This window comes from Coregonus clupeaformis, chromosome 29 (genome assembly GCF_020615455.1).
Source record: "Coregonus clupeaformis isolate EN_2021a chromosome 29, ASM2061545v1, whole genome shotgun sequence".
NCBI classification, from domain to species: Eukaryota; Metazoa; Chordata; class Actinopteri; order Salmoniformes; family Salmonidae; genus Coregonus; species Coregonus clupeaformis.
The window spans coordinates 19,267,038-19,291,638 of record NC_059220.1 but is presented as its reverse complement, the minus strand read 5'-3'; the positions used below and the strand labels follow the sequence as shown (position 1 = coordinate 19,291,638).

The 24,601-nt window shown below is 41.3% G+C and overlaps 2 protein-coding genes across 2 annotated transcripts in view; one reads left to right on the top strand and one right to left on the bottom strand.

Annotated features, from left to right (window-relative positions):
• The window catches only part of hs1bp3 (HCLS1 binding protein 3), a 7,999-nt gene extending 3,651 nt beyond the window's left edge, over positions 1-4,348 (top strand). The window contains exons 6-7 of the mRNA XM_041854921.2: positions 3,407-3,542; positions 3,629-4,348. Of these exons, the coding sequence (XP_041710855.2) occupies positions 3,407-3,542; positions 3,629-3,872 (380 nt within the window). The 3' untranslated portion in view covers positions 3,873-4,348. The remainder of the gene's footprint in view (positions 1-3,406; positions 3,543-3,628) is intronic.
• On the bottom strand, positions 4,349-24,601 carry LOC121544778 (b(0,+)-type amino acid transporter 1). The gene is made up of 6 exons (XM_041854920.2): positions 23,854-24,601; positions 5,629-5,762; positions 5,414-5,543; positions 5,155-5,279; positions 4,977-5,064; positions 4,349-4,817 (listed from the first exon to the last, which is right to left on the bottom strand). Exons 1-6 carry the CDS (start codon positions 24,586-24,588, stop codon positions 4,587-4,589), a joined length of 1,443 nt encoding a protein of 480 aa, XP_041710854.1. The 5' UTR covers positions 24,589-24,601; the 3' UTR covers positions 4,349-4,586.

Sequence of the window (24,601 nt, the reverse complement as noted above, 5' to 3'; positions counted from 1 at the left end):
CCGCTCAACCTGCCTCAGATAGCTTCTTTGTCCCACCCCCCATAAACGCGGAGACCAGCTCAATCGGTACCTCCAGTGATGCTATCTCTTTCATCGTTACCCAATGCTTAGGTGTACCTCCACTGTACTCATATCCTTCCATATCCTTGTCTGTACATAATGCCCTGAATCTATTCTACAACACCCGGAAATCTGCCCCGTTTATTCTCTGTACCCAACGCACTAGAAGACCAGTTCTTAAAGCCTTTAGCCATATACTTATTATATTCCTCCTCTGTTCCTCTGGTGATGTAGAGGTTAACCCAGGCCCTGTAGCCCCCAGTATCACTCCTACTCCCCAGGCGCTATCATGTGTTGACTTCTGTAACCGTAAAAGCCTTGGTTTCTTGCATGTTAACATCAGAAGCCTCCTCCCCAAGTTCACTGCGTTAGCACACTCTGCCAACCCTGATGTTCTAGCAGTGTCTGAATCCTGGCTTAGGAAGGCCACCAACAATTCAGAAACTTCCATCCCCAACTACAACATTTTCCGTCTAAATAGAACTGCCAAAGGGGGCGGAGTTGCAATCTACTGTAGAGATAGCCTGCAGAGCTCTGTCATACTATCCAGGTCTGTACCCAAACAGTTTGAGCTTCTACTTCTAAAAATCCACCTTTCCAGGAATAAGTCTCTCACTGTTGCCGCTTGCTACAGACCCCCCTCAGCCCCCAGTTGTGCCCTGGACACCATATGCGAATTGCTTGCCCCCCATCTATCCTCAGAGTTCGTACTGCTTGGTGACCTAAACTGGGATATGCTTAACACCCCGGCCGTCCTACAATCTAAACTAGATGCCCTCAATCTCACACAAATGATCAAGGAACCTACCAGGTACAACCCTAAATCCGTAAACATGGGCACATCAGTAGAGGATGCCTGGATGTTCTTCAAAATTGCTTACTTTCCATCTTAAATAAACATGCCCCATTCAAAAAATGCAGAACTAAGAACAGATATAGCCCCTGGTTCACCCCAGACTTGACTGCCCTTGACCAGCACAAAAACATCCTGTGGCGTACTGCATTAGCATCAAACAGCCCCCGCGATATGCAACTTTTCAGGGAAGTCAGGAACCAATATACACAATCAGTTAGTAAAGCAAAGGCTAGCTTTTTCAAACAGAAATTTGCATCCTGTAGCACTAACTCCAAAAAGTTTTGGGACACTGTAAAGTCCATGGAGAATAAAAGCACCTCCTCCCAGCTACCCACTGCACTGAGGCTAGGAAACACTGTCACCACCGATGAATCTACGATAATTTCAGTAAGCATTTTGCTACGGCTGGCCATGCTTTCCACCTGGCTACCTCTACCCCGGCCAGCAGCTCTGCACCCTCCGCTGCAACTTGCCCATGTCCCCCCCCACCCCCGCTTCTCCTTCACCCAAATCCAGATAGCTGATGTCCTGAAAGAGCTGCAAAATCTGGACCCCTACAAATCAGCTGGGCTAGACAATCTGGACCCTTTCTTTCTAAAATTAGCCACCGAAATTTCGCAACCCCTATTACTAGCCTGTTCAACCTCTCTTTCGTATCGTCTGAGATCCCCAGAGATTGGAAAGCAGCCGCGGTCATCCCCCTCTTCAAAGGGGGTGACACTCTAGATCCAAACTGTTACAGACCTATATCCATCCTACCCTGCCTTTCGAGAGTATTTGAAAGCCAAGTTAACAAACAAATCACCGACCACTTCGAATCCCACCGTACCTTCTCCGCTATGCAATCTGGTTTCCGAGCTGGTCATGGGTGCACCTCAGCCACGCTCAAGGTCCTAAACGATATAATAACCGCGATTGATTAAAGACAGTACTGTGCAGCCGTCTTCATCGACCTGGCCAAGGCTTTTGACTCTGTCAATCACCGCATTCTTATTGGCAGACTAAATAGCCTTGGTTTTCAACTGACTGCCTCGCCTGGTTCACCAACTACTTTTCAGATAGAGTTCAATGTGTAAAATCGGAGGGCCTGTTGTCTGGACCTCTGGCAGTCTCTATGGGGGTGCCCCAGGGTTCAATTCTCGGGCCGACTCTATTCTCTGCGTATATCAATGATGTCGCTCTTGCTGCTGGTGACTCTCAGATCCACCTCTACGCAGACGACACCATTTTGTATACATCTGGCCCTTCATTGGACACTGTGTTAACAAACCTCCAAACGAGCTTCAATGCCATACAACACTCCTTCCGTGGCCTCCAACTGCTCTTAAACGCTAGTAAAACTAAATGCATGCTCTTCAATCGAACGCTGCTTGCACCCGCCAGCCCGACTAGAATCACTACTCTCGGCGGGTCTGACTTAGAATATGTGGACAACTACAAATACCTAGGTGTCTGGTTAGACCGTAAACTCTCCTTCCAGACCTACATTAAGCATCTCCAATCCAAAGTTAAATCTAGAATCGGCTTCCTGTTTCGCAACAAAGCCTCCTTCACCCATGCTGCTAAACATGCCCTGGTAAAACTGACTATCCTACTGATCCTTGACTTCGGCGATGTAATTTACAAAATAGCTTCCAACACTCAACTCAGCAAATTGGATGTAGTCTATCACAGTGCCGTCCGTTTTGTCACCAAAGCCCCATATACTACCCACCATTTTGACCTGTATGCTCTTGTTGGCTGGCCCCCACTACATATTAGTCACCAAACCCACTGGCTCCAAGTCATCTATAAATCACTTCTAGGCAAAGATTATCTTAGCTCATTGGTCACCATAGCAACACCCACCCGTAGTATACGCTCCAGCAGGTATATCTCACTGGTCATCCCCAAAGCCAACACCTCCTTTGGCCGCCATTCCTTCCAGTTCTCTGCTGCAAATGACTGGAACGAACTACAAAAATCTCTGAAGCTGGAGACTCTTATCTCCCTCACTAACTTTAAGCATAAGTTGTCAGAGCAGCTTACCGATCACTGTACCTGTACACAGCCCATTTGTAATTAGCCCACCCAACTACCTCATCCCCATATTGTTATTTATTTCGCTCATTTGCACCCCAGTATCTCTATTTGCACATCAATCACTCCAGTGTTAATACTAAATTGTAATTATTTTGCACTATGGCCTATTTATTGCCTTACCTCCATAACTTACTACATTTGCACACGCTGTATATAGATTTTCTATTTTCTACTGTGTTATTGACTGTACGTTTGTTTATTCCATATGTTACTGTTGTTTTTATCACACTGCTTTGCTTTATCTTGGCCAGGTCGCAGTTGTAAATGAGAACTTGTTCTCAACTGGCTTACCTGGTTAAATAAAGATGAAATAAATAATAAGTAAAATAATCCCGTAAATGAAAATATCAGATCTGGTCCCAAGCAAGCCTGCCTCTTGTCCAACTCATATCTTTATTGTGCTAACAGGCAACGTGAAGCTGTTTAAGGATCCAGACTTGGTAGGGAAAGTGAAGTTGGGGGACCCTTTACTACTTCCAACAGCATACAAGGATGTGGCATCTGCAGATTCAGGACTGGACGAGGATACAGATGAACTTTTCAGGTATACAGTCACAGTTATTTGCGAGACAAAGTGGTTATTACAACATTGTATTAGCCATTCGACATTGTCCTTGTTTCCCTTTTCAGGATAGAAGACAACTTTGACAAGCTCCTCCAGGTGAAGAAAAGTGTCAAGGCAAAGCCAGTTCCTGCCCCCAAACCCAAACTGGCGACAAAGCCAAAACTGCCTGGGAAGCCCTCCTCTCTAGTCTCAGGTGGTGTGGGGCCAGTTGTGGGCGTTCTTCCAGTTGTAGATGAGGTGAAGGATCAAATGGACATCCTCAAGTATATCCAACAAAATGAGTCTACATCTAGTGATGATCTGTTTTAATTGCCAACTAAATGATAACTGATTAGGACTCATTAAGTTCTTAGCAGGCTACACAGGAAAATAACAACCTGTTGATTATGCCTATGATTATATGTTGACATTACCCAGGATTATTCCATCAAGGATGACTTTTGGAAGTCTGATTCTAACAAAAAGTCTACTGAACATGTCTAGTTACAATCACTGGTGGAAATGGGCCAGTGTGGTATCATTTATTTCTACCCATATTGCTTTCCTACTTTTTATACTGAACATGCTGTATACATTACCATGACTGAGTGGTTCCAAATGCAATGTCTACAAAAAAATCAAACTCATTTTTGGAAAGCCTGCACAGTCATTTTGGATTTATCCTACTAAATGATGTCTTTGTCAGAACATATTCATGTAAAAATGTTTTTAAACACATTCTCTTGGAAGTTAAGCAGAAACATATTTTTCTTTAACCAAATAAAGTCTACAATTTTACAAATGTGTATGTTCACTGGCATTATTTATTGAGAGCATCTTATATTACAGTACAAGTCAGTACAAATTTAATCTGATATTTACAGAATTGTATAACAAACAGTTCAAAAAAAAAAAGTTTCAACCTATATACTATTGAAAATCAGGATATGGTGGTGCCAATCTGAGATCAAATTATTTTGGTCCAGGTATTACTCAAGACATTATTGTCCTCAGACATACTGTATAGCCTGTAAAAAAATTAAATCATAGATTTTTGTCTGTTGGGGCAACCTCTAGGAAGAGCTGCAGGAACACAGTGACTTTCTCCAACAGTCCAGGGCAGAGTTTGTAGTGAATGAACGGCACATAAACCAATACACCACTGAAGATGAATAAGGTGACGTAGAGGTACTCTATCGCGGGCTTGTCAATGATAGGTGCCAGCACAAGGAAAATCGCTGCCATGATGACCAAGATGGGGATTACAATGGGAACCTGGGTGAATAAGCAAAAATAGTGGTACTGTCACAAGAGTTGTGGAAAGCAGATGGGACCATTTGGGCAATTGAATTTTAATAAATCAATGTCGTCTTGTTCAAAAGGACTCAGAACTTTATAAATAAAATAAGAAATTAGATATCCTATGAGACTCACGCTATATGTCCTGGGAAGTTCAGGTTTCTTGATCTTGAGGTAGAGGAGCCCAGACAGAGTGATTGTATAGAAGAACCAGGCTGTAAAACTGGCAATATCAATGGAGAGGGATGTAAGATAAATAAAGCAACAATTTCATAAATGTATTGAGCAATTTTGAAGTCATAGCATAAACTACCTGAAGAAGTTGACAATGCTCTGGAAGTCCCCAGGGATGAGAACCAGAAGTGAGATTGCCGTGGTGAAGATCAGGGCTGGAGAGGGGGTCAGTCGATTCACATGGGCCATGGCCAGAATATCAGGCTGGAGACAAAAAAAACAACTGTTGACATAAAAACTACAAAACTCACTCACTCAATACCTACATCAGACTATGCCAGAGTTTTATTTTGAAAAATATAAGTTAAAAATGCCTGTCACTTGCATGTGTTTCTCACCATGTGTCCCTCTCTTGCAGCCACAAAGCACACCCGGCTGCCACTAAAGAATGTTCCATTCAGAGAGCCAAAAGCAGACAAAGCGGCTGCGATGGACATCACCCATCCCCAGCTCCCGAGCACCTTATTCCTGTTAATGACAATGTAATTTGTCAGCTCACCACACATTTAATTTTTTTTTGGAGAGAGGTGTGGATGGAGTCAAGCTCTCTCACCCCCAGGTGACAGCCACTGCACTCGACAACATCAGTTCTCTGGGCGTCATGGCAGCCAAGTAGCTCACATTGACCAGTAGATACAGCATGGTTACCATGGGGATGGCAATCATAACTGCCCTGGGCAGATTTACCTGAGAGGGTGCAAGATGGAGAAAGATATGTTAAGTCCTTAAGATCATGGAAGGAAGGTCTTTTTAACTCTTCTTTCACATAGTTTAAGTTGTACAAGCCAGCGAAGGACCAATGGCCTTAGTAAAAAGCCATCCCTATGGAGCTTACACCCAAGTTCGTACCATCAAAAGCATTTTGTTGTACAGTAACATTCCCCTGTGCAATGAGCACTATTCCTCCGATTACTATAACCATCAGGGCAAATACGTAGCTATGCCACCAAGAAAACCACCTGAATTCTCATGGCTAAACGTACATTCAAGATGTTGGCCATGGCTACAACCATGATGGCTGCAACAGCAGCACATTTCACTATTAGCTGAGGAGGAGAACAGTCTTGGTAGAAAGGTGCCACTGCGTATTCTGCAAAGCTGAGGGATATTGCAGCGATGCTCGCTGGCTTCACCACTAGTAGGAAGGTAAAGGCCTCAAAAGGCGGCAGGGAACTGTCCGTAGATTCGAAGGATGTAGATGAAGCCCCCTCCTGATTCTTTAATAATGGTTCCGAGCTCAGCTTACGAGAGTGCCACCAGCATGGCTAGTAGGCAAGACAGGGCCCAAATGATCAGGCATGCCTTTGGACTTCCAATGTAGGACAGCACAAACTGAGGGGACATGAATATACCCGATCCAATCATGGTTCCTGCTACCAGTGACACAGCACTGACTAAACCCAACTCGCGCTTCAGTTGAAGCTCCTCTGTTTCTGTTTTTGCCATGGCCAGCTTACGGATTCAAACAACAGGAGAAACTGTTGTCAACGATCAATCCTTTCTTCTTAAGCAAGACAAATAAATACAAAGACCTAGCAAATCATTGATGCTTGGTGCAAAGTACTTAGTAGTTAATATTAACTTCTCAGGTTGCATAAGATATGTTGTTGTGTCTTCTTTGTTTACAGCTGTAAAATGGTTCCTATAAAGATTAACCCCCCAAAGTGTTTGTTAAAGATTCACCAAATTACTACTGCAACAAAAAAAGGAGAGTGAGAAAAGGGGATGCTATGTCATCGTACACTTGGATAATTCAATCCCTGAAGGTTGGAAAGGTTAAGGCCAAGGTTGACCTCTCTCACCCTTGCTATATGTGTTGGTCATAAAGCCAACTGCAATTACTGTCAGAAGTCATGTGATTATAAAATATTACAGCTGAGGTCTTGAGTGTAGACTTGCCCTCTAGCTATTGATGTAGTTCTGCAGACATGTTACACCATATTTCCATCCTGATTAGTGTATCAAATGCAATTTTAAAAAACAGATAAACGCACACTGTATCTGTCTGTGGGATGGTCCAAAGATCAAATCCATTTGGCAGGATGCGATAGAGTGGACTTGTCAGGTATTGTCTCAGATGATTTGCCTGTACAGTAGCTTGCGAAACTATTCACCCCCCTTGGCATTTTTCCTATTTTGTTGCCTTACAACCTGGAATTAAAATGGATTTTTTGGGAGTTTGTATCATTTGATTTACACAACATGCCTACCACGTTGAAGATGCAAAATATTTTTTCTTGTGAAACAAACAAGAAATAAGACCAAAAAAACAGAACTTGAGCGCGCATAACTATTCACCCCCCCCCAAAGTCAATACTCTGTAGAGCCACCTTTTGCAGCAATTACAGCTGCAAGTCTCTTGGGGTATGTCTCTATAAGCTTGGCATATCTAGCCACTGGGATTTTTGCCCATTCTTCAAGGCAAAACTGCTCCAGCTCCTTCAAGTTGGATGGGTTCCGCTGGTGTACAGCAATCTTTAAGTCATACCACAGATTCTCTATTGGATTGAGGTCTGGCCAAAAAGCTCAATTTTAGTCTCATCTGACCAGAGTACCTTCTTCCATATGTTTGGGGAGTCTCCCACATGCCTTTTGGTGAACACCAAACGTGTTTGCTTATGTTTTTCTTTAAGCAATGGCTTTTTTCTGGCCACTCTTCCGTAAAGCCCAGCTCTGTGGAGTATACGGCTTAAAGTGGTCCTATGGACAGATACTCCAATCTCCGCTGTGGAGCTTTGCAGCTCCTTCAGGGTTATCTTTGGTCTCTTTGTTGCCTCTCTGATTAATGCCCTCCTTGCCTGGTCTGAGTTTTGGTGGGCGGCCCTCTCTTGGCAGGTTTGTTGTGGTGCCATATTCTTTCCATTTTTTAAATAATGGATTTAATGGTGCTCCGTGGGATGTTCAAAGTTTCAGATATTTTTTTTATAACCCAACCCTGATCTGTACTTCTCCACAACTTTGTCCCTGACCTGTTTGGAGAGCTCCTTGGTCTTCATGGTGCCGCTTGCTTGGTGGTGCCCCTTGCTTAGTGGTGTTGCAGACTCTGGGGCCTTTCAGAACAGGTGTATATATACTGAGATCATGTGACAGATCATGTGACACTTAGATTGCACACAGGTGGACTTTATTTAACTAATTATGTGACTTCTAAAGGTAATTGGTTGCACCAGATCTTATTTAGGGGCTTCATAGCAAAGGGGGTGAATACATATGCACGCACCACTTTTCCGTTATTTATTTTTTAGAATTCTTTGAAACAAGTTATTTTTTTCATTTCACCTCACCAATTTGGACTATTTTGTGTATGTCCATTGCATGAAATCCAAATAAAAATCAATTTAAATTACAGGTTGTAATGCAACAAAATAGGAAAAATGCCACGGGGGATGAATACTTTTGAAAGGCACTGTATATCCTAAACTCTGTATTTTTTGTTTATTTCCTGTGGGCTGTAACCTCAGTAGTACAAAAAAGAAAATGGTTTGTTTTTGCCTAGTCCAGGCCAAACATACTATTGCAGCACTCAATATCAAACTAACTTTTTAATTGTTCTTTACCTCAGGGCGTTTTAGTTCTTCTGTGACATAATTCAAAGTGTTCCAACCATCATAGGACCACAGTCCTTGATAAAGAAATCCAAATCAAACTGATTTCCACATGGGTCCCTTTAAAGGAATCCTCAAAGTTTTCAGTGTCCCCCTCGAAAAGCAGCACCACACCTCCAATAATGATCAATGCCAAGACCTCCAGCTTGATCACCATGCAAAATACCTATATGAACATATGACGTACATTCATACTGTTCACAATGGCTAACACCACAACCCATGCTGCAGCCACACACTTGACCACCAGTTCTGGAGAAGTACAGTCATGGTAGAAAGGGGCCACTGCATATTCAGCAAAGCTCAGTGCTATCCCTGTTACACTGGCAGGTCTCATCACAATGACGAAGCTGAAGACAAACATGAAGGCGACTACTTGGCCAAATATCCGCAGAAAATATGTACTCTTCCCCAGATTCAGGAATGACAGTGCCCAGTTCTGCATAGCAGAGGCAGAAATGATTAGAGTACTGACAATCTGTACTTAAGTAAAAGTACTGTTACTTAGATTGTAATTTACTAAAGTAAATGTAGCCCTTTTAAGAAACTACTCAAGTAAGAGTAACAAATGTAATTTGCCTTATGGTAAACTGTGATAGCAAACAAAAAGAACAACAAGTTAGTGCAATTGATTTGACATTAATTTGTTATTTAAGCCTGCCAGCACCATCTTGCAGATGTCCTCCAGCACAGATAGTCTCCAATGAAGACTGACATCAATCAAAGCCCAGAAAGTTACAAATCGCAGGTTTAATAACTATCAATGTGCTTTATTTCATAAAAAGGTAAATGGTACTCGAGAAATGTGTAATCATTTCACAATTTCAAAAGCAGTATTGAAAATGTATTTCACAATATAATTTCAAGTACATGTGATGGTGAATGCGTACTAAAAAGATTTACACCAAGTGTGACGTTTTCATTTTTTACTCAGAATTAAATATCTACGAGGATCAGGTGTTACAACAGTAAAACAACAATCAATATTGACATTTCACTATCAATCATGTTACTAGTATGCAAATCAGACACATTTGAGCGTGGAATTAAACATCAAGGTAGGTATTCAGGTAAGAATCATGTAAGTAATGAACAATCAAACAGTGCAGATATCAATTGTCATAGTCTACTCAATCATGTTACAAGTATTCAAATCATCAAGACCAGTGGCGGCTCCTGAAAAAATTCTCAGGGGGGGCAATTTTTCTGATGATTTAGGTGACCTACACACATTTTTAAAAAGATATGTCCAGCAACAACATGAAGACAGGGGCAGCATATAAGTCAATACCAGAAGCATTTATTGACTGATCTCAAAAGTGTTGGCTTACAAAATCAAAATAAGTTATCACAGTCAAAATAATCAAGGGTGTTCTTTCACATTCCTCAACACTGCATAAACAATATGCATTTCCATAAACAAATGAAATATCAGCTGAAAATACAGCATCTTGGTATTTGTTCAGATTGCAGGATCAACAAGAGCTTTTACCACATTTTTTGCCTCATGGTTGAATTGGAAATATGTGCACCTGAGCATAATTCACAACAAGCAAGCAGGAGCTTTTGATAGAGGCTACTGAAAACATTGATGCAAGTTATTGGTAATAAGACATTTTTATAGACTTCCATATTCTGCCCTCTTGTATAGATTTGTGAAAATGAACAGTGATAGACATTTTGCCTGAAAACAGAATTTGAAAGTAATTTCTAGAAAAGGTAAACACAGCTATCTGTATAGATTTGTAAATATGAACAACCATATTCTGGCCAATTGTATAGATTTGTAAAAATGAACATGAACAGATTATTTTTTTAAAAACTTTTTTAAAATGAAAAATAACTATTTTAAACAACATCAACTGTGAACTGATTTGGGCGTGTGTGTGTTAAAGAGACAGACAGGGAGGGACAAAGAGAGAGAGAGGCTACATTACTTGTACTGAAACTGTTCTCTTCTCTGTTTCAATACAGCAAAGCGTTCAATGACTTTCTCATTGAAATCAGGCATGCTGAGGACTAGTTCCCTCTCCATGGAAAGCATGGCTAGTGCATTCAGACGTTCCTGGCCCATTGAATTTCGTAGGAATGTCTTAACTCGTGTCAAAGTTGAGAAACATCTCTCAGCTTCAGCTGTTGTCATGGGAGTAGTTATGAGGATGTTCAACAGAGTCACAGTCTCAGAGAACGTCTCCTGGAGGTTGTAGCTCATGAGAACCTGGTACAGTGCCAGTGCACCACAGCAACCCTTGAATTCAGGATTCTCATAGATCAGAGATAGTTCTGTCTTGAGCTTTGCCTTGCCAGCATGGGGTATGCATTCACAGTGGCATTCAGAGCCTCATCAGGAAATGAATGGCAGTACCTTTCAAACATGTCTGCTTGCAGTAAGGTAGCACTCACAAGGTGGCCAGAGAAAGAGAACCTTTCTTTGGTGTGATCCAGGATGGTGTTGCAGACCTCTTCAGACAGCCTCTGCTTCTCCTCTTCTCTCAAAGCTGTTCTGGGTCTTTTGGCTCCTGTTGCTTCTTGCAGCTGCTGTTGAGAGGAGTCCCTGAAGGCAAACAGACCAATGTGTTTGTTGGCTTTGTACAGTACTGTTGTCTATGTGATGCACAGGTATATTGTTGATAAAACAAGTTTACTGGAGAACGGAGACCAAGTAGAGACTTTCGGACAAGGTGGATAATTGTATAATATGAGGCAGTTTATTCAGAGGTAAAGATATCTGTAAATAGCGTGCACGGACCCGTTCGTCAACCTCGTAGGGGAGATATCTGAGAGAGCGAGCCCCTAAACATTGTGTGCTGACATTTTATACAATAAAATAAAGTAGGTTGATTCTAGTAGTTCTGATCTTCTGATTGGTCCTGATGAGTTGGTCGAGGTCACTTCCATTGCATTGGCTCTGAGTCGGGTTCTCTGTCTTCAGATGTTCAGCCTAAGAGAAGGGGGTTTTTGTGTGTGTGTGCTTAACAATGATGATGTGTGTGTGTGTGTGTGTGCGTGTGTGTATGTGTGTGTGTGTGTGTGTGTGTGTGTATGTGTGTGTGTGTGTATGTGTGTGTATGTGTGTGTGTGTGTATGTGTGTATGTTTAACAATGATGATGTGTGTGTGTGTGTGTGTGTGTGTGTATGTGTGTGTGTGTGGGTGTGTGTGTGTATGTCCTCAGAGCAATAACTTGTGAGTTGGGAGAACTGAGAGACCTATGGCGTGGGTGTTGTCCATAGCCACCTGCTGATAAGGCCGACAAGATAGAAGTCTTTGTGCATTGTATTAAATCCAAAGGCCCAACACAAGATGGGTCATGCACAAGATTTTAGTCAGACCAAGCTATAACATTATATATATTTACTACGACAAATCCCTCTCTTCACGTCTCCCCAGAGACGTGACCAAGTAACAGTAAAGAAGGAAAACTTAAGACGTGACACAAGCTAACAGTGTAATTGGCAAAATAGGGAAAACTTTATCAGAAGATAAAGTTTTGATTCCCCCTCCTCACGTCTCACAAGAGACGTGACATAAAGCTGAAATGCTGCAATTTGGCAAAATAGGGAAAACTTTATCAGAAGATAAAGTTTTAATTCCCCCTCTTCACGTCTCACAAGAGACGGACAAAAAGCTTAAATGCTGCAATTGGCAAATAGGAAAACTTTATCAAAAGATAAAGTTTTACATTCCCCTCTTCACGCCTCACAAGAGACGTGACAAAAAGCTTAAATGCTATTCATCATCCAGATATCCTTGGTCAGCATCGTCAATAGCAAGCAAAGGAAACATCTGACCGTTATCTGCAGGATGTGGATCAATAGCGGTGGTTATAATCCTGGTTGTCAGCGTCCGTATGCATGGAATGCAACAGCATCCACAAAGCACTAGAATTGCAGCAAAATTGAGATGGATACAAGTATAGAAGAAACAAGCGTTTTATATTTACCAAACGCATCCATCCAAGAGTCCCACATTGAAGTGTCCACCCCTGAGTGGCTCTTCATCTTACCATTAAGAGTTCGTAACCCTTCCAGGGCAATTATCAAACTGCCATCTGTGGCTGTATTGTTGGGAATAAAGGTACAACATTGTTCACCAAACATAGCACATACTCCTCCTTTTTCAGCCAGGAGCATGCTCGACAGCAATACGATTTTGGAAAGCCATGAGAGAGGTTGCAGCCAACTGGCCATGCACCGCCTCAAAACCTTGTTGTGTCCAATTGCCTAATTTTAACATTAATGTATGCAGTTAATTCTATCGACGTTTTTATTAATAGTACAACAGTCAGCACCCAAAAGGACGAGCCCCTCAAAAACTGTACTCCATGTACCCATGTTCAAGGACAGTTTCACAGACAACAAAGAGAGAGTGTTCTTATCAGCCTGTTATGTGAAACAATCCATATCAGTATAGTGCTCCTCATTAATGCATTCCTTCCAAGCTATTCATCACATACAGATCCAAAAATAAAACCCAACAATTTTATGGTGTCACTCTAAACAGAGTATAATCACCCTTAAGAATAACAGGATATGGAAATTAAATCACAACATTTAATGTTAATAGAAAATAAAAATAATAATTTTAACCCTCTATTCCTCCCCTACACCTAACATGTACTGAGTTGGCTACCAGCCACCCAGGAATCCTTTACCTTCACATCAGGAAGAATAAACAATCACAGTGGTTAGTAAAAACGTAAGGTAATAAATGAGCAAGAACTGAAAATAAATGCGTGTATGTATTTTACTAGGCAAAACATGGATCATCCAGCTTGGTCTCAGAGTCAGTAGCAGAGTCACCTGCATCATCCTGGGCCGGTAACAACAGCATCATACCTGACGCCTGCACCACTCCTACCACTGACCTCCTGAGACAGGGGGACGATGCAAGCAGCACAACACATTAACAGCAAAAAACACAATTACTAGGGTCAGAAATCCAGTAACCACCATAGAAGAGTACTCACCAAACCAGTCACTCAGCCAGGAAATAAGGCAACATCCACAAAGAACAAGTATACCCATAGAGGCCATAACTTCACCCAGAATAGTCACAACAATAGTTTTCCATTTACCAAATACGTTATCAAACCAACCGTTTATGGCGCTATCAATACCAGAGTTCTCAACCAGTTCGTTCGCCAGCGTGGTGATGGTCACTCAAGCGCTTTGGTCACGGGCCCGTCCGGTGCTATATTGTTGGAGATGAAAGTACAGCACATATATCCAAACAGAACACAAACCCCGTCCCGCTCAGCCAAAAGCATATCTAAAGCTATTCTATTCTGCCATGTCATTAAGCTAGTTGCCGCTGTCTGCTCAGCTAATCCCTTTATTGCATCACGAGTGTGGTTAATAAATCTTTTGCTGGTTATATTAAATATAATTTATCCAATCTACATTTTTATTAATTGTTTGACCACCAGAAAATACTTGATTCAAACCCAGCTGCGATCTGATTGTGGATCCCATCAATATATATCCTTTCATCAAAGGATCCCGGGAGGAGGTCCTACTTTCTATGTGACAACTCACCAATCTCTGACACGTTTGATTGTTTGCGTATGTAGGTGAGCGTTCACAATCAGTTATCACCACACATCCATCAGATGTCAGCACGGGCCTGGTTTTGGCTCCTATAATCCTCTTGCTGCAACAAAGAGGAGAGATTTAGTCATGGTCTCTTTAGGTGTGACATTCTCTGTGTGGGAGCAGGAGCTAAGATGCCCTACCCTGTATCCTATCCTTACTAGTCCTAGAAAAACAATAATAAGAATCCCCTGTGACTTCAAACTGAGGCAACCCAGGTCGGGATGACTTTGTTATCGGGGGGAAACAGATAGTGCAAGTTACCATAAGACTCTTTCACCACATTCCCAGGTGGCTTGCATGGAGGAAAAAACCTGACAGAGAGTTAAAGCCTGTCAAGGGGAACGGAGTAGTTGTTATCCCTGGTTTGGCTGTCCTACAGGCAAAACAGTCCTCTTTAGACATAGTTTTTTTTTCCCGTATACTGAATCCATTCCAACCACAGGTTAAGATTTCTATACCCCGTTTCCACCTGTACTACTTCCTCCAGGTCCATAGTTTTGCACTATCTTTATCACAGCCCCGGTCTCACTACCTCCCTCAGAGAGGTTTACTCTAGAATTTCCCCTTTCCCTACGTCTAGCTGTCTCCTATGCCTTTTCAACTTGTGTTAGGTTAACTACCACTTCTGGCTGAAACAGGAGGGTCCGTGTGTGTTAGGAATATGGCCCCCACAATCAGACAGCTACCTACCGTCGGGAGACCTGTGAATCCCCACCCTTGCCCTGAGAACATGTCAGATGCCAGAGGCCAACCCATTGCTTTACCTTCTACTCGAACTCACACAGGGATGATCAGACAGGGTAAGGGAATCTTCGTTAAGGAGGCAACCCCCGAACCATAGTGGTGATCGGATCTTTCTCCTAACTCTGTGTTTGTTCGTCAGGTGTAGCTGGTTTTGTACAGTGTGTGACATGCACCCAGATGGATCTCTCAGCTATTCTGCTGGCAAAGGCAGTACTTGGTAGGGCCCTTCCCGCCAGGCCTGATTCAGTCTCCTGGTTAGATAGAGTGGGTCACCTTCTCCTTTAGTTCACCTGTGGGGCACAAAACCTCTGACATACAGGTGTGGTTAATAAACTATCATACATGTTTTTTTTTTTTTTTTAAGTATTTTGTCCTCTCCTTCGTATATATTTAATAAAGTATTTTGTCCTCTCCTTCGTATATATTTAATATTTAATCCAACCATCCCCCCTCTTTGACACATGATTTGGCCATGTGTCAATATTACCACCTACCTAAACAATCACTTTAGTTAATATTGGTATTTCATTATCCAATTGCCATTCCTCCACTCTCTCTTCTGTTATTTATGGTTCAAATCAAATATATTATTACCAAATTATAATCTTCTTCACAATTTTCACAGTACTATAAATTACCCTCAACTTAGTAAAATAAACTATCTTAAAGTCTTCCTCTCATGCCTTTAGAATGTACTAGTGTGGATGATTAATTAACACCAGAATGTTAAAACAGAGTTCAGAAGCCATTGAAATCATTTAACGAACTGTTTAATCCCATAGTATACTAAACAATTACCATTATTCTAAATATTTCATAAATGTTAGTTATCCCAAGTGTTCATTAAGTCCTCATGACATTCATTCTCATAAGAAATCATATATACCCCAAACTCAGCCAAAACCTAAAAAATCCATAAAATTCACTGTGTGCACCTTTAAGACCTATAACCCTTGACCTGCTGAAAACCCCCCAAAATTGAAACAAGGCTTTATAAACATCATACTAGGTGTGTTGTTTTTATTTGAAAACCAATTTGAAAAACAACCACAAATAGCCAGGCCTTAATTTGGTAGCTCACTTTCATGACCTAAATACGGCCTAACTTCACTACTGCTCCCCTAGCCCTTGGCAACATTCCAACGAGATGAGCTAATCTCTTTCTCCTGGTTATCCCCAGTCTTAACCCATCAATAATTGTTTGTATCAATCTAATTCCTCATAACTAATCTATAAAACCACTCAAAATTCCTCGCGTATACAATTATTATTTAATTGATTACCCTAACTCTGCTACATGTACCAAACATTTATATTTTCCCGCTAAACCATTTCAGTTCGCTATTCAATTTATTTAACTGTTCTCTCTGATTATGCCCTAATTAATAAAACAAATACTTGCTATCGTTGATTAGCATACATTTAATAATGTTCCTACCATCTGAACTGTACTGTCTCTCACCCTCCCCTTGCTCCTTCGGGGAGAGCGCATGGTAACCTTATAACATATTTTCATAGACTTTTCTAGAATACTTCTATTTAAGCTATCTAATTCAACCTTTCACATCCACATAGTAATCTAGGTATATAGCCCCACTGCGAAAGCTTTGTCTACTGTCCCTACCTGTGTTCGAACCAGGGACATCGCCAGTCACTCCACACCATCTACGATTCTCACAAAGTAAATACTTTCACGTCGCACATCCAGCCACGTCATCACCCCCGTCTAGCCAGCCCTTCCGTCTCAAACACCCTAGTAGCCTAAATAAAACACACTCTAACAGCGTTCTGCATTTTCCTCTATCATCGGGTTTAAGAACTAACGTAACAACATTAACTATTCTCTATTGCTGTAGTAACGTCTTGTTTGGTTCAGTTTATTTATTACGGAGTGTCCATAATACTATAATAATACATAATCGAATTCCCCTCATGCATACAGATTTCACCTTATGCCATTGAAATGCCAAATAAACCATAATAGTTCAATGGAGCCCCCCTATTGGCTCTCCCCTACCTATACATTACTTCTACAACCACTTTAGTTATGGTCCGATTACAAATTAAACCTTATCACATGATCAAACAACGCCACAACCTTAAACTCATATGGGGCGGCAGGCAGCTTAGTGATCAGTAGCGCCCGCGCCAAGAACCGAGAGGTCGCCGGTTCCAATCCCCGAGCCGACCAGGCGGAAAAATCTGCCGATGTGCCCTCGAGCAAGGCACTCAACCCCAATCGCTCCTGCAAGTCGCTCTGGACAAGAGCGTCTGCCAAATCACCAAAAATGCAAATGTAAATATTCTCTACTTTCTCACCCATCTCATCCCTCGTCAGAAACCCACAGGCACCTCTCAAATAATCACCCCGTGGTGTTCCCAGCCAACTCCAGTCTTTCCTCGCTCCAAAAGCCACACTTTCGCTCTCTCCAGCCCCCCCCTCGCAACTCTCTCTTTCTCTCTCACTGCTCATTTCTCCTTTACACACCTTATGTATCTGTTTTAAGCATGGATTCGAGTTTATCTGCGTCCAGACGTCCCTCAAAACCATACCTCTCCCTCCACCTAATGTCTAGAACTCTGCCACAGTTAAACTTCTACCTCCTCGCAACCTATAGGGTAGGACCTCCCCTAATAGGATTTATGCAAAAGGTCTCAGTTCAAACTGGGTCCCTTTTAGGAATCTAGTTGTGGGTCAAATCTTATCCACCAATGCGTCAATCCGTAGTTCGGCACATTCTGGATACGTTTATCTTTATTCCTTATTCCTTATTCCTTATTCCTTAATTCCTTAGTATAAAACACAATACCAGATATCTCATGTATGCCTTAATTCATTAGGATGGAAAATTATTTAACAAGTATTCATACTCACGCTCAGTACTACTGATCATAATTTGGTATTGGTCTATAATACAATATGCAAGATTTCGTTTTAACAGGCTCTGCATACCTTTTTAGAAGAGCGCGCTCTGATCAGGTTTCCTGAGCCAAGACGAATAGTTGATTTCTCCAGGATTTTCAGGTCACTCTTCCGTCTGTTTTTAGATCGATGATTTGCCTTTTCCTCTCGCACCAACTTTTAGATCGAATTAAAAAACCATTCGGCACCACTCCCGCTCTATCCTGTATTTTTTTGATCTAGATATTCATTAAACTTGAGTTTTGGGACGGTAGTGGTTGCCATGGTTATACAGTTTTTTTAGACTATCTTGGTGCTCTTAGCCCGTCACTGGCCGAATCCAGCAATGTATTCTTGGCGCTGACTGAGATTTATCTCTGATGTCCCACCCTCGTACACAAAAAATGTTCAATACTTTATTATTAGGAATTATTTTGCAAAAGGTATTATTGTTTTTCAATTATTCGAATTATTATATATTTTCCCAAAAGGTATCAGAACCGCCCTTTTGGAACAATATATTAACAAACTCAAGCGCTCCCAAAATAATTATCAATTTAATTTTAGGAATTATTTAGCAAAAGTTATTATTGTTTTTCAGTTATTCGAGTTATTATATATTTTCCCAAAAGGTATCAGAACCGCCCTTTTGGAACAATATATTAACAAACTCAAGCGCTCCCAAAATAATTATCAATTTAATTTTAGGAATTATTTAGCAAAAGTTATTATTGTTTTTCAGTTATTCAAGTTATTATATATTTTCCCAAAGCTATCAGAATCGCCCTTTTGGAACAATATATTAACAAACTCGAGCGCTTCCAAAATAATTATCAATCTAATTTTAGGAATTATGAAAATACCAACACCACAAGAGGGAAAAAGTTCAAGTCAGCTTTTAGCGCAGCGGCTACATAACAGGCAAAATAGGACTCGGTGGTCCTCTTAAAAGTTATCCACTAGTTAGTCTCATGAAACGGCCAATCTTACACAACATTCAGGTTATCATTTCAACAATTACATTTTCATTACATATCAGCATCAACACACGAATTCAGTTTAAGTTCCTCACAGTACATATAGTTGAGTGCCACGTCAACCAATTGCCCGACTATCTGAACTTGTATTTTTATTTTTATTTTTTTTGATTCTCCTCAAGGAGACTCCCAGTCGTTTAAACCATTCAACTGGCGTCTAGTCGGGAGAACCTTTTCTGGACTTGGATTCTCACGGAATTAACTCAACCCGACTATCTGAATCTTTTTATCAAGTCACCAGATCCTTCTCTTGTGGATCAAATAAAAGGGGTCCATCGCTTGTGGACCAAAACCTCTGTAATAGGCTCCTCACTAGAAAGCCGCATTTCAACAGAAAATAAAACCACTGTAACTAGACTTCTTCTCTTAGAGTCACATTTCAACAGTAAAAACCTAAAGAATTCAGATATCTTTACATATGTGCCTTTTGAGTCATAATAGATATGTTATAAATTTTACAGTAATCCATACTCACGCCCAGTACTTACTGATCATAATTTAGTTTATCCTACAATACAATATGCAGATTTTGTTTTAACAGGTTCTGCTTACCTTTGTATTGACGGCCGTCTAGATCAGTTTCCTGAGGCGAGCTGGATTCCCGGCTGCTCCTGCGGATAGGTCACCCGTCCTTTCAGATCCGTCTCTTACTTGTCTCCTGTCTCTATCAACTTTTATGGACCGAATTCAGAGTTAGAAAACCACCCTCTGCTACCAAGTTTGTTGATAAAACAAGTTTACTGGAGAACGGAGACCAAGTAGAGACTTTCGGACAAGGTGGATAATTGTATAATATGAGGCAGTTTATTCAGAGGTAAAGATATCTGTAAATAGCGTGCACGGACCCGTTCGTCAACCTCGTAGGGGAGATATCTGAGAGAGCGAGCCCCTAAACATTGTGTGCTGACATTTTATACAATAAAATAAAGTAGGTTGATTCTAGTAGTTCTGATCTTCTGATTGGTCCTGATGAGTTGGTCGAGGTCACTTCCATTGCATTGGCTCTGAGTCGGGTTCTCTGTCTTCAGATGTTCAGCCTAAGAGAAGGGGGTTTTTGTGTGTGTGTGCTTAACAATGATGATGTGTGTGTGTGTGTGTGTGTGTGTGTGTGTATGTGTGTGTGTGTGTGTGTGTGTATGTTTAACAATGATGATGTGTGTGTGTGTGTGTGTGTGTGTATGTGTGTGTGTGTGTGGGGGTGTGTGTGTGTATGTCCTCAGAGCAATAACTTGTGAGTTGGGAGAACTGAGAGACCTATGGCGTGGGTGTTGTCCATAGCCACCTGCTGATAAGGCCGACAAGATAGAAGTCTTTGTGCATTGTATTAAATCCAAAGGCCCAACACAAGATGGGTCATGCACAAGATTTTAGTCAGACCAAGCTATAACATTATATATATTTACTACGACAATATGCAATGTATCCATGTATAGTACAAATACTTCAGTTCCACTTAAAATGGGCAGGGATGCATAAAGTCTTTAGTGTTTAAGTTAGCCTTTGTGTCTCACATAGCCTGGATGTTCAGCACAGTATACAGTGGTGCTCATAAGCTTATGATCCCATGCTAAAGTTGACTAAAAAGAGGAATAAAAAGAAAAGAAAATTGGTGTCCTTAAAGGTTGGATTTTCCAACTTTTTTAATTAAGTCATTAAGATCAATTTCCAAAAGATGATTTTTTTATTTTTTTATTCCTCTTTTTAGTCAACTTTAGAATGTGTTCATACACTTATGAGCACCACTGTACAGTACACATAGTATATAAAATAAGCTAGATTACACCACTGGCCATATATAATGAGAATAATGTAATTTCAAACACAAATGCAGTCTCCTTTCATGCATACATTTTCAAATAAAGCTCTGCTTTGAGAAAGATCGAATGATATTGTTTAATCTTACCTTATGGCCTGCACACTGCTTGTGAAGCTGTCGAGGGCACGTTTGATAAAGACAGCATCGATGTCCTTCTTCTGTAGCTTCTGGTACAGAATGTCGACGTGGGGCATGATTTTGTGAAAAAGCCGCAGGGAAAAAAAATAAAATCTTCATCATGTAGCATCCTCACGTAGCCAGATGCCTCTCTCACGGTGGGCTGGTCAAATGAACCCAATGAACCCGTCCGAATGGCTTCAAAACATTATATGAGGTCGTCTCGATTCTCGTAGACAGTGTTCACGACTCTGCTTAGTAGAAACCTGTTGAATTATTAAATTTGGTCTGGGAGGTCCTAATTGTTTCGTTGACAATTTATCTTGATTTGTTCGCCGACAAAAAGGAACTTCTTTCAAATTGACAATCGAGTTGCACTGAAGGCTAGCCATTTTGACAGTAGTAGTGAATTGATTGATGAGGCTACCCGCTCTTTTCTTAGTTACGTTCATGGTTATGTTACATATGACGAAAGCGCGTAAGTGCAAGCCCTCAGAAACCCATAGAGATTGTATTGAAAGCTCTGATATTTGAAAAAAATTGATTTTACATTAGAGGCTATGAGAGACTTCTGGGCTATTTTCAACCTGACTGAAATCGCCCCAAAACGGGCGGGGACATTTGAAGCACGACTTTAGCCTGATTGGACATTTAGTGGCAGATCAGACGTCTAGATTAGAACACTGATAACTACTGTTGCCGTGATATAATTGATTAGAAAAAAAAACCTTCCTTTTCCCGTTTGGCAGTGCGTCGCCCATATCGCCCTAATGAACACACCGCCCCTGATCAAGACACATTTCAGCATGGCTAAGAACCCACTAACAAAAATCTCCTCAGAGTCAAGTGAAGCTACCTAGCCATTTCATTTGCGCTCGCCCTCAAAACACAACGTCAAAAACAGAATGATATCTGACAAATAATTATCTTTCTCCAGAAATATATAATATTACAAAGGCAGAAGGTAATTAAAGTACAATTTACCTCTGATTGCGTCTGACTAAGAACCCACAAACAAAAATCTCCTCGGAGTTAAGTGAAGATGCGCTCTTCACTTCAAAAGCCGTGATGGAGATGCAGGGTTTGACGGACAATTTTGAGAGCCAATGGATTTAAGAATTTTGATGACCAGCTATTTTGAATACATTTCATTGGCCAAGGGGTCGTGACACATTCATACAGATGTATAGGAGAACCAATAGTATCGATTCATGTAAAAAAAAAAATCCCCACATTTGAAGTTATGAGGGTTTCATCCGACAACGACGATATAATAATATAAATCTATGTAACTGAAGTGATTTGGTAAAATGTAACGGAGTAAAAAGTAAGTTACTTCCTCCAGAAATTGTGTGAGTAACAGTACAAGCACAGATAGAATAATGAGCCAAATGTTTCATCGGATGTATAAATCTGAAGCATCCGGTTGGCATTTCCACTCACCACGAAATATGGTGATGGAGAAAGCCAAGTGGCCGGCGGTGGGAGAAGATGGAGCGAGATGGATTTTGGCCGACGTTCTGCTAAATTCCTAATTGATGCAACATTTGATCCCAATACAGTTTCTGTTCCCAAAACTAGAATCTGCTATGAACAGAGTGGACTACGTTTTCTAGACTTTAGCCTTTGCAAAAGTTTTCAAAAATTGCATTGTTTAGAAGGAGTGCAAGGGCGAATTGAGTTATTGCGTACACGCGCTTCACAGAGTAGGCGTTGCCTAACGGAAATATGCAAATCTATGCCAGAACGCGCCAATAGGATTTAGCTAGCTTGTGCTTGGCTCTGCCCAGTATGATTAATTTGCTCCCATTTGAAATGACAGGCTGTGGTCTGTCTTGGGTTAGTTATAAAAAATATTTGGTACAAGTACAGCCCACAGAGAGTAACTAGAAAAACGACTAGTTCCTCCAAAAATGTACTTAAGTACATGTAACTGTTACTTGTAGCACGTTACCTCTGTAGCTCAGCTGGTAGAGCACGGCGCTTGTAATGCCAAGGTAGTGGGTTCGATCCCCGGGACCACCCATACTAAAAAAAATGTATGCACGCATGACTATAAGTCGCTTTGGATAAAAGCGTCTGCTAAATGGCATATTATTATTATTATTATTACTACCCACCTCTGAGCAGAGGGAACCCAATGTGGCCTGCAGGCCACAGGCTGCCCAGATCACCAGGCTGGCTTCGGGGCTTCCTATGTTAACCAGCACAGACTGACGACACATAAAAATTACAGATCCCTTCATGGTCCCGGCAATGAATGAGATAACACCAATAGAGTTTCTGTGTTTCAGCCATGTGGTAGGAGATCTATCCTCAAAAATTATCTGTATTAAGCTGGAGAGAGGTTTAAATGTTTTGTCCTTATAGGACAAGGTTGCACCTACTGTTACATCAGTTAATAATTACAAGATTGTGAGTGCTGTCAACTTTAATGTACTCAAAAAGGAAACGTACCGGTAACAATGTATACCCATTTTCCATAATTTCAAACATTCTGGAACAGTAGTAACACCTCAGAGATCTGAGGAGGGATGACTAACTGAAACGTATATGATGTTGCACATTATTATCGATAAAGTTGTTTCTAAACCGTCAATGGGAGCCAAGGAAAAACACTTTTTGTCAGTGTCAGTGACACTCAGAATGTGGATGGCATGTTTTTTGAGCAGCCTAGGTTGTCAATGTTCTGAATGTTAAACCCCACGGAACTGAATGAGTTAAGTAAGGCATGTTATGTCACCCTGTGTCCTGGAAAAAAGCATGCTGCATTATTGAAAATAATGTAGACTGAAAAGATGGGCACAGTGTTGGCGCCAGAAATTGTGTACCTAAACCAGTGTTAGTGTTCCTTTGTAATCAACCTGTATGAGATAAGAAATATGATGTATTATGTACTCAAAATCAGTACTAACATAACTTAAATGTACAGTTTCTGTAATGGAAGTGAATGCATCGCTTTACCTCAGGACGTTTCAGCTCTTCAGTCACATAATTCAAGTTATTCCATCCATCGTAGGACCACAGTCCCTGGTAGAAAGCAATACCTATCGGATTGATGCCCAAGTTGGTCCCTTTAAAAGAATCCTCAAAACTTTCTGTTTCCCCTCTGATGAGCAACACTACTCCTCCAATAATTATTACTGAAAGAGCCAGCACCTTGGCCACCATGAAGAACACTTGCATTGACATGGCGAATCGTACATTCAGACAGTTAACAGTGGCTGTCACCACAATCCCTGCTGCAGCCACACACTTCACCACCAGCTGTGGGCATGGACAGTCTTGGTAAAAAGGTGCCAATGCATATTCAGCAAAGCTCAGTGAGATCCCTGCCACACTGGCAGGTCTCACAAATATGACTGAGCTGAAAATTAAAATGAAGGCCAATACTGGGCCTGACGTCCTTAGGATATAGATGTACTCTCCCCCTGACTCTCGGATGACTGTCCCCAGTTCAGCATAGCAGAGAGAGCCAAGCACAGCCAGCAGGCCACAGGCTGCCCAGATCACCAGGCTGCCTCCTGGGCTTCCTATGTTGACCAGAACGAACTGAGGGGACATAAAAATCCCAGATCCAATCATAGTGCCAGCCACGAGCGACACGGCGCCAACCAGTCCCACTTCCCGTTTCAGGCTGAGCTTCTGTGGTTTGCCATCCATAACTTCAACTGCTGGAAATGTGTCCTCAACAGTCATGTTTTACCATAGA

Coding starts and splice junctions, on each gene's coding strand:
- LOC121544778 (XM_041854920.2), bottom strand. CDS start 24,588: ATGACTGTTGAGGACACATTTCCAGCAGTTGAAGTTATGGATGGCAAA. Junction 5,763..23,853: donor AAGAGCTGAAACGTCCTGAG/GTAAAGCGATGC, acceptor GCACCCTCTCAG/GTAAATCTGCCCAGGGCAGT. Junction 4,818..4,976: donor AACTTCCCAGGACATATAGC/GTGAGTCTCATA, acceptor TTATTCACCCAG/GTTCCCATTGTAATCCCCAT.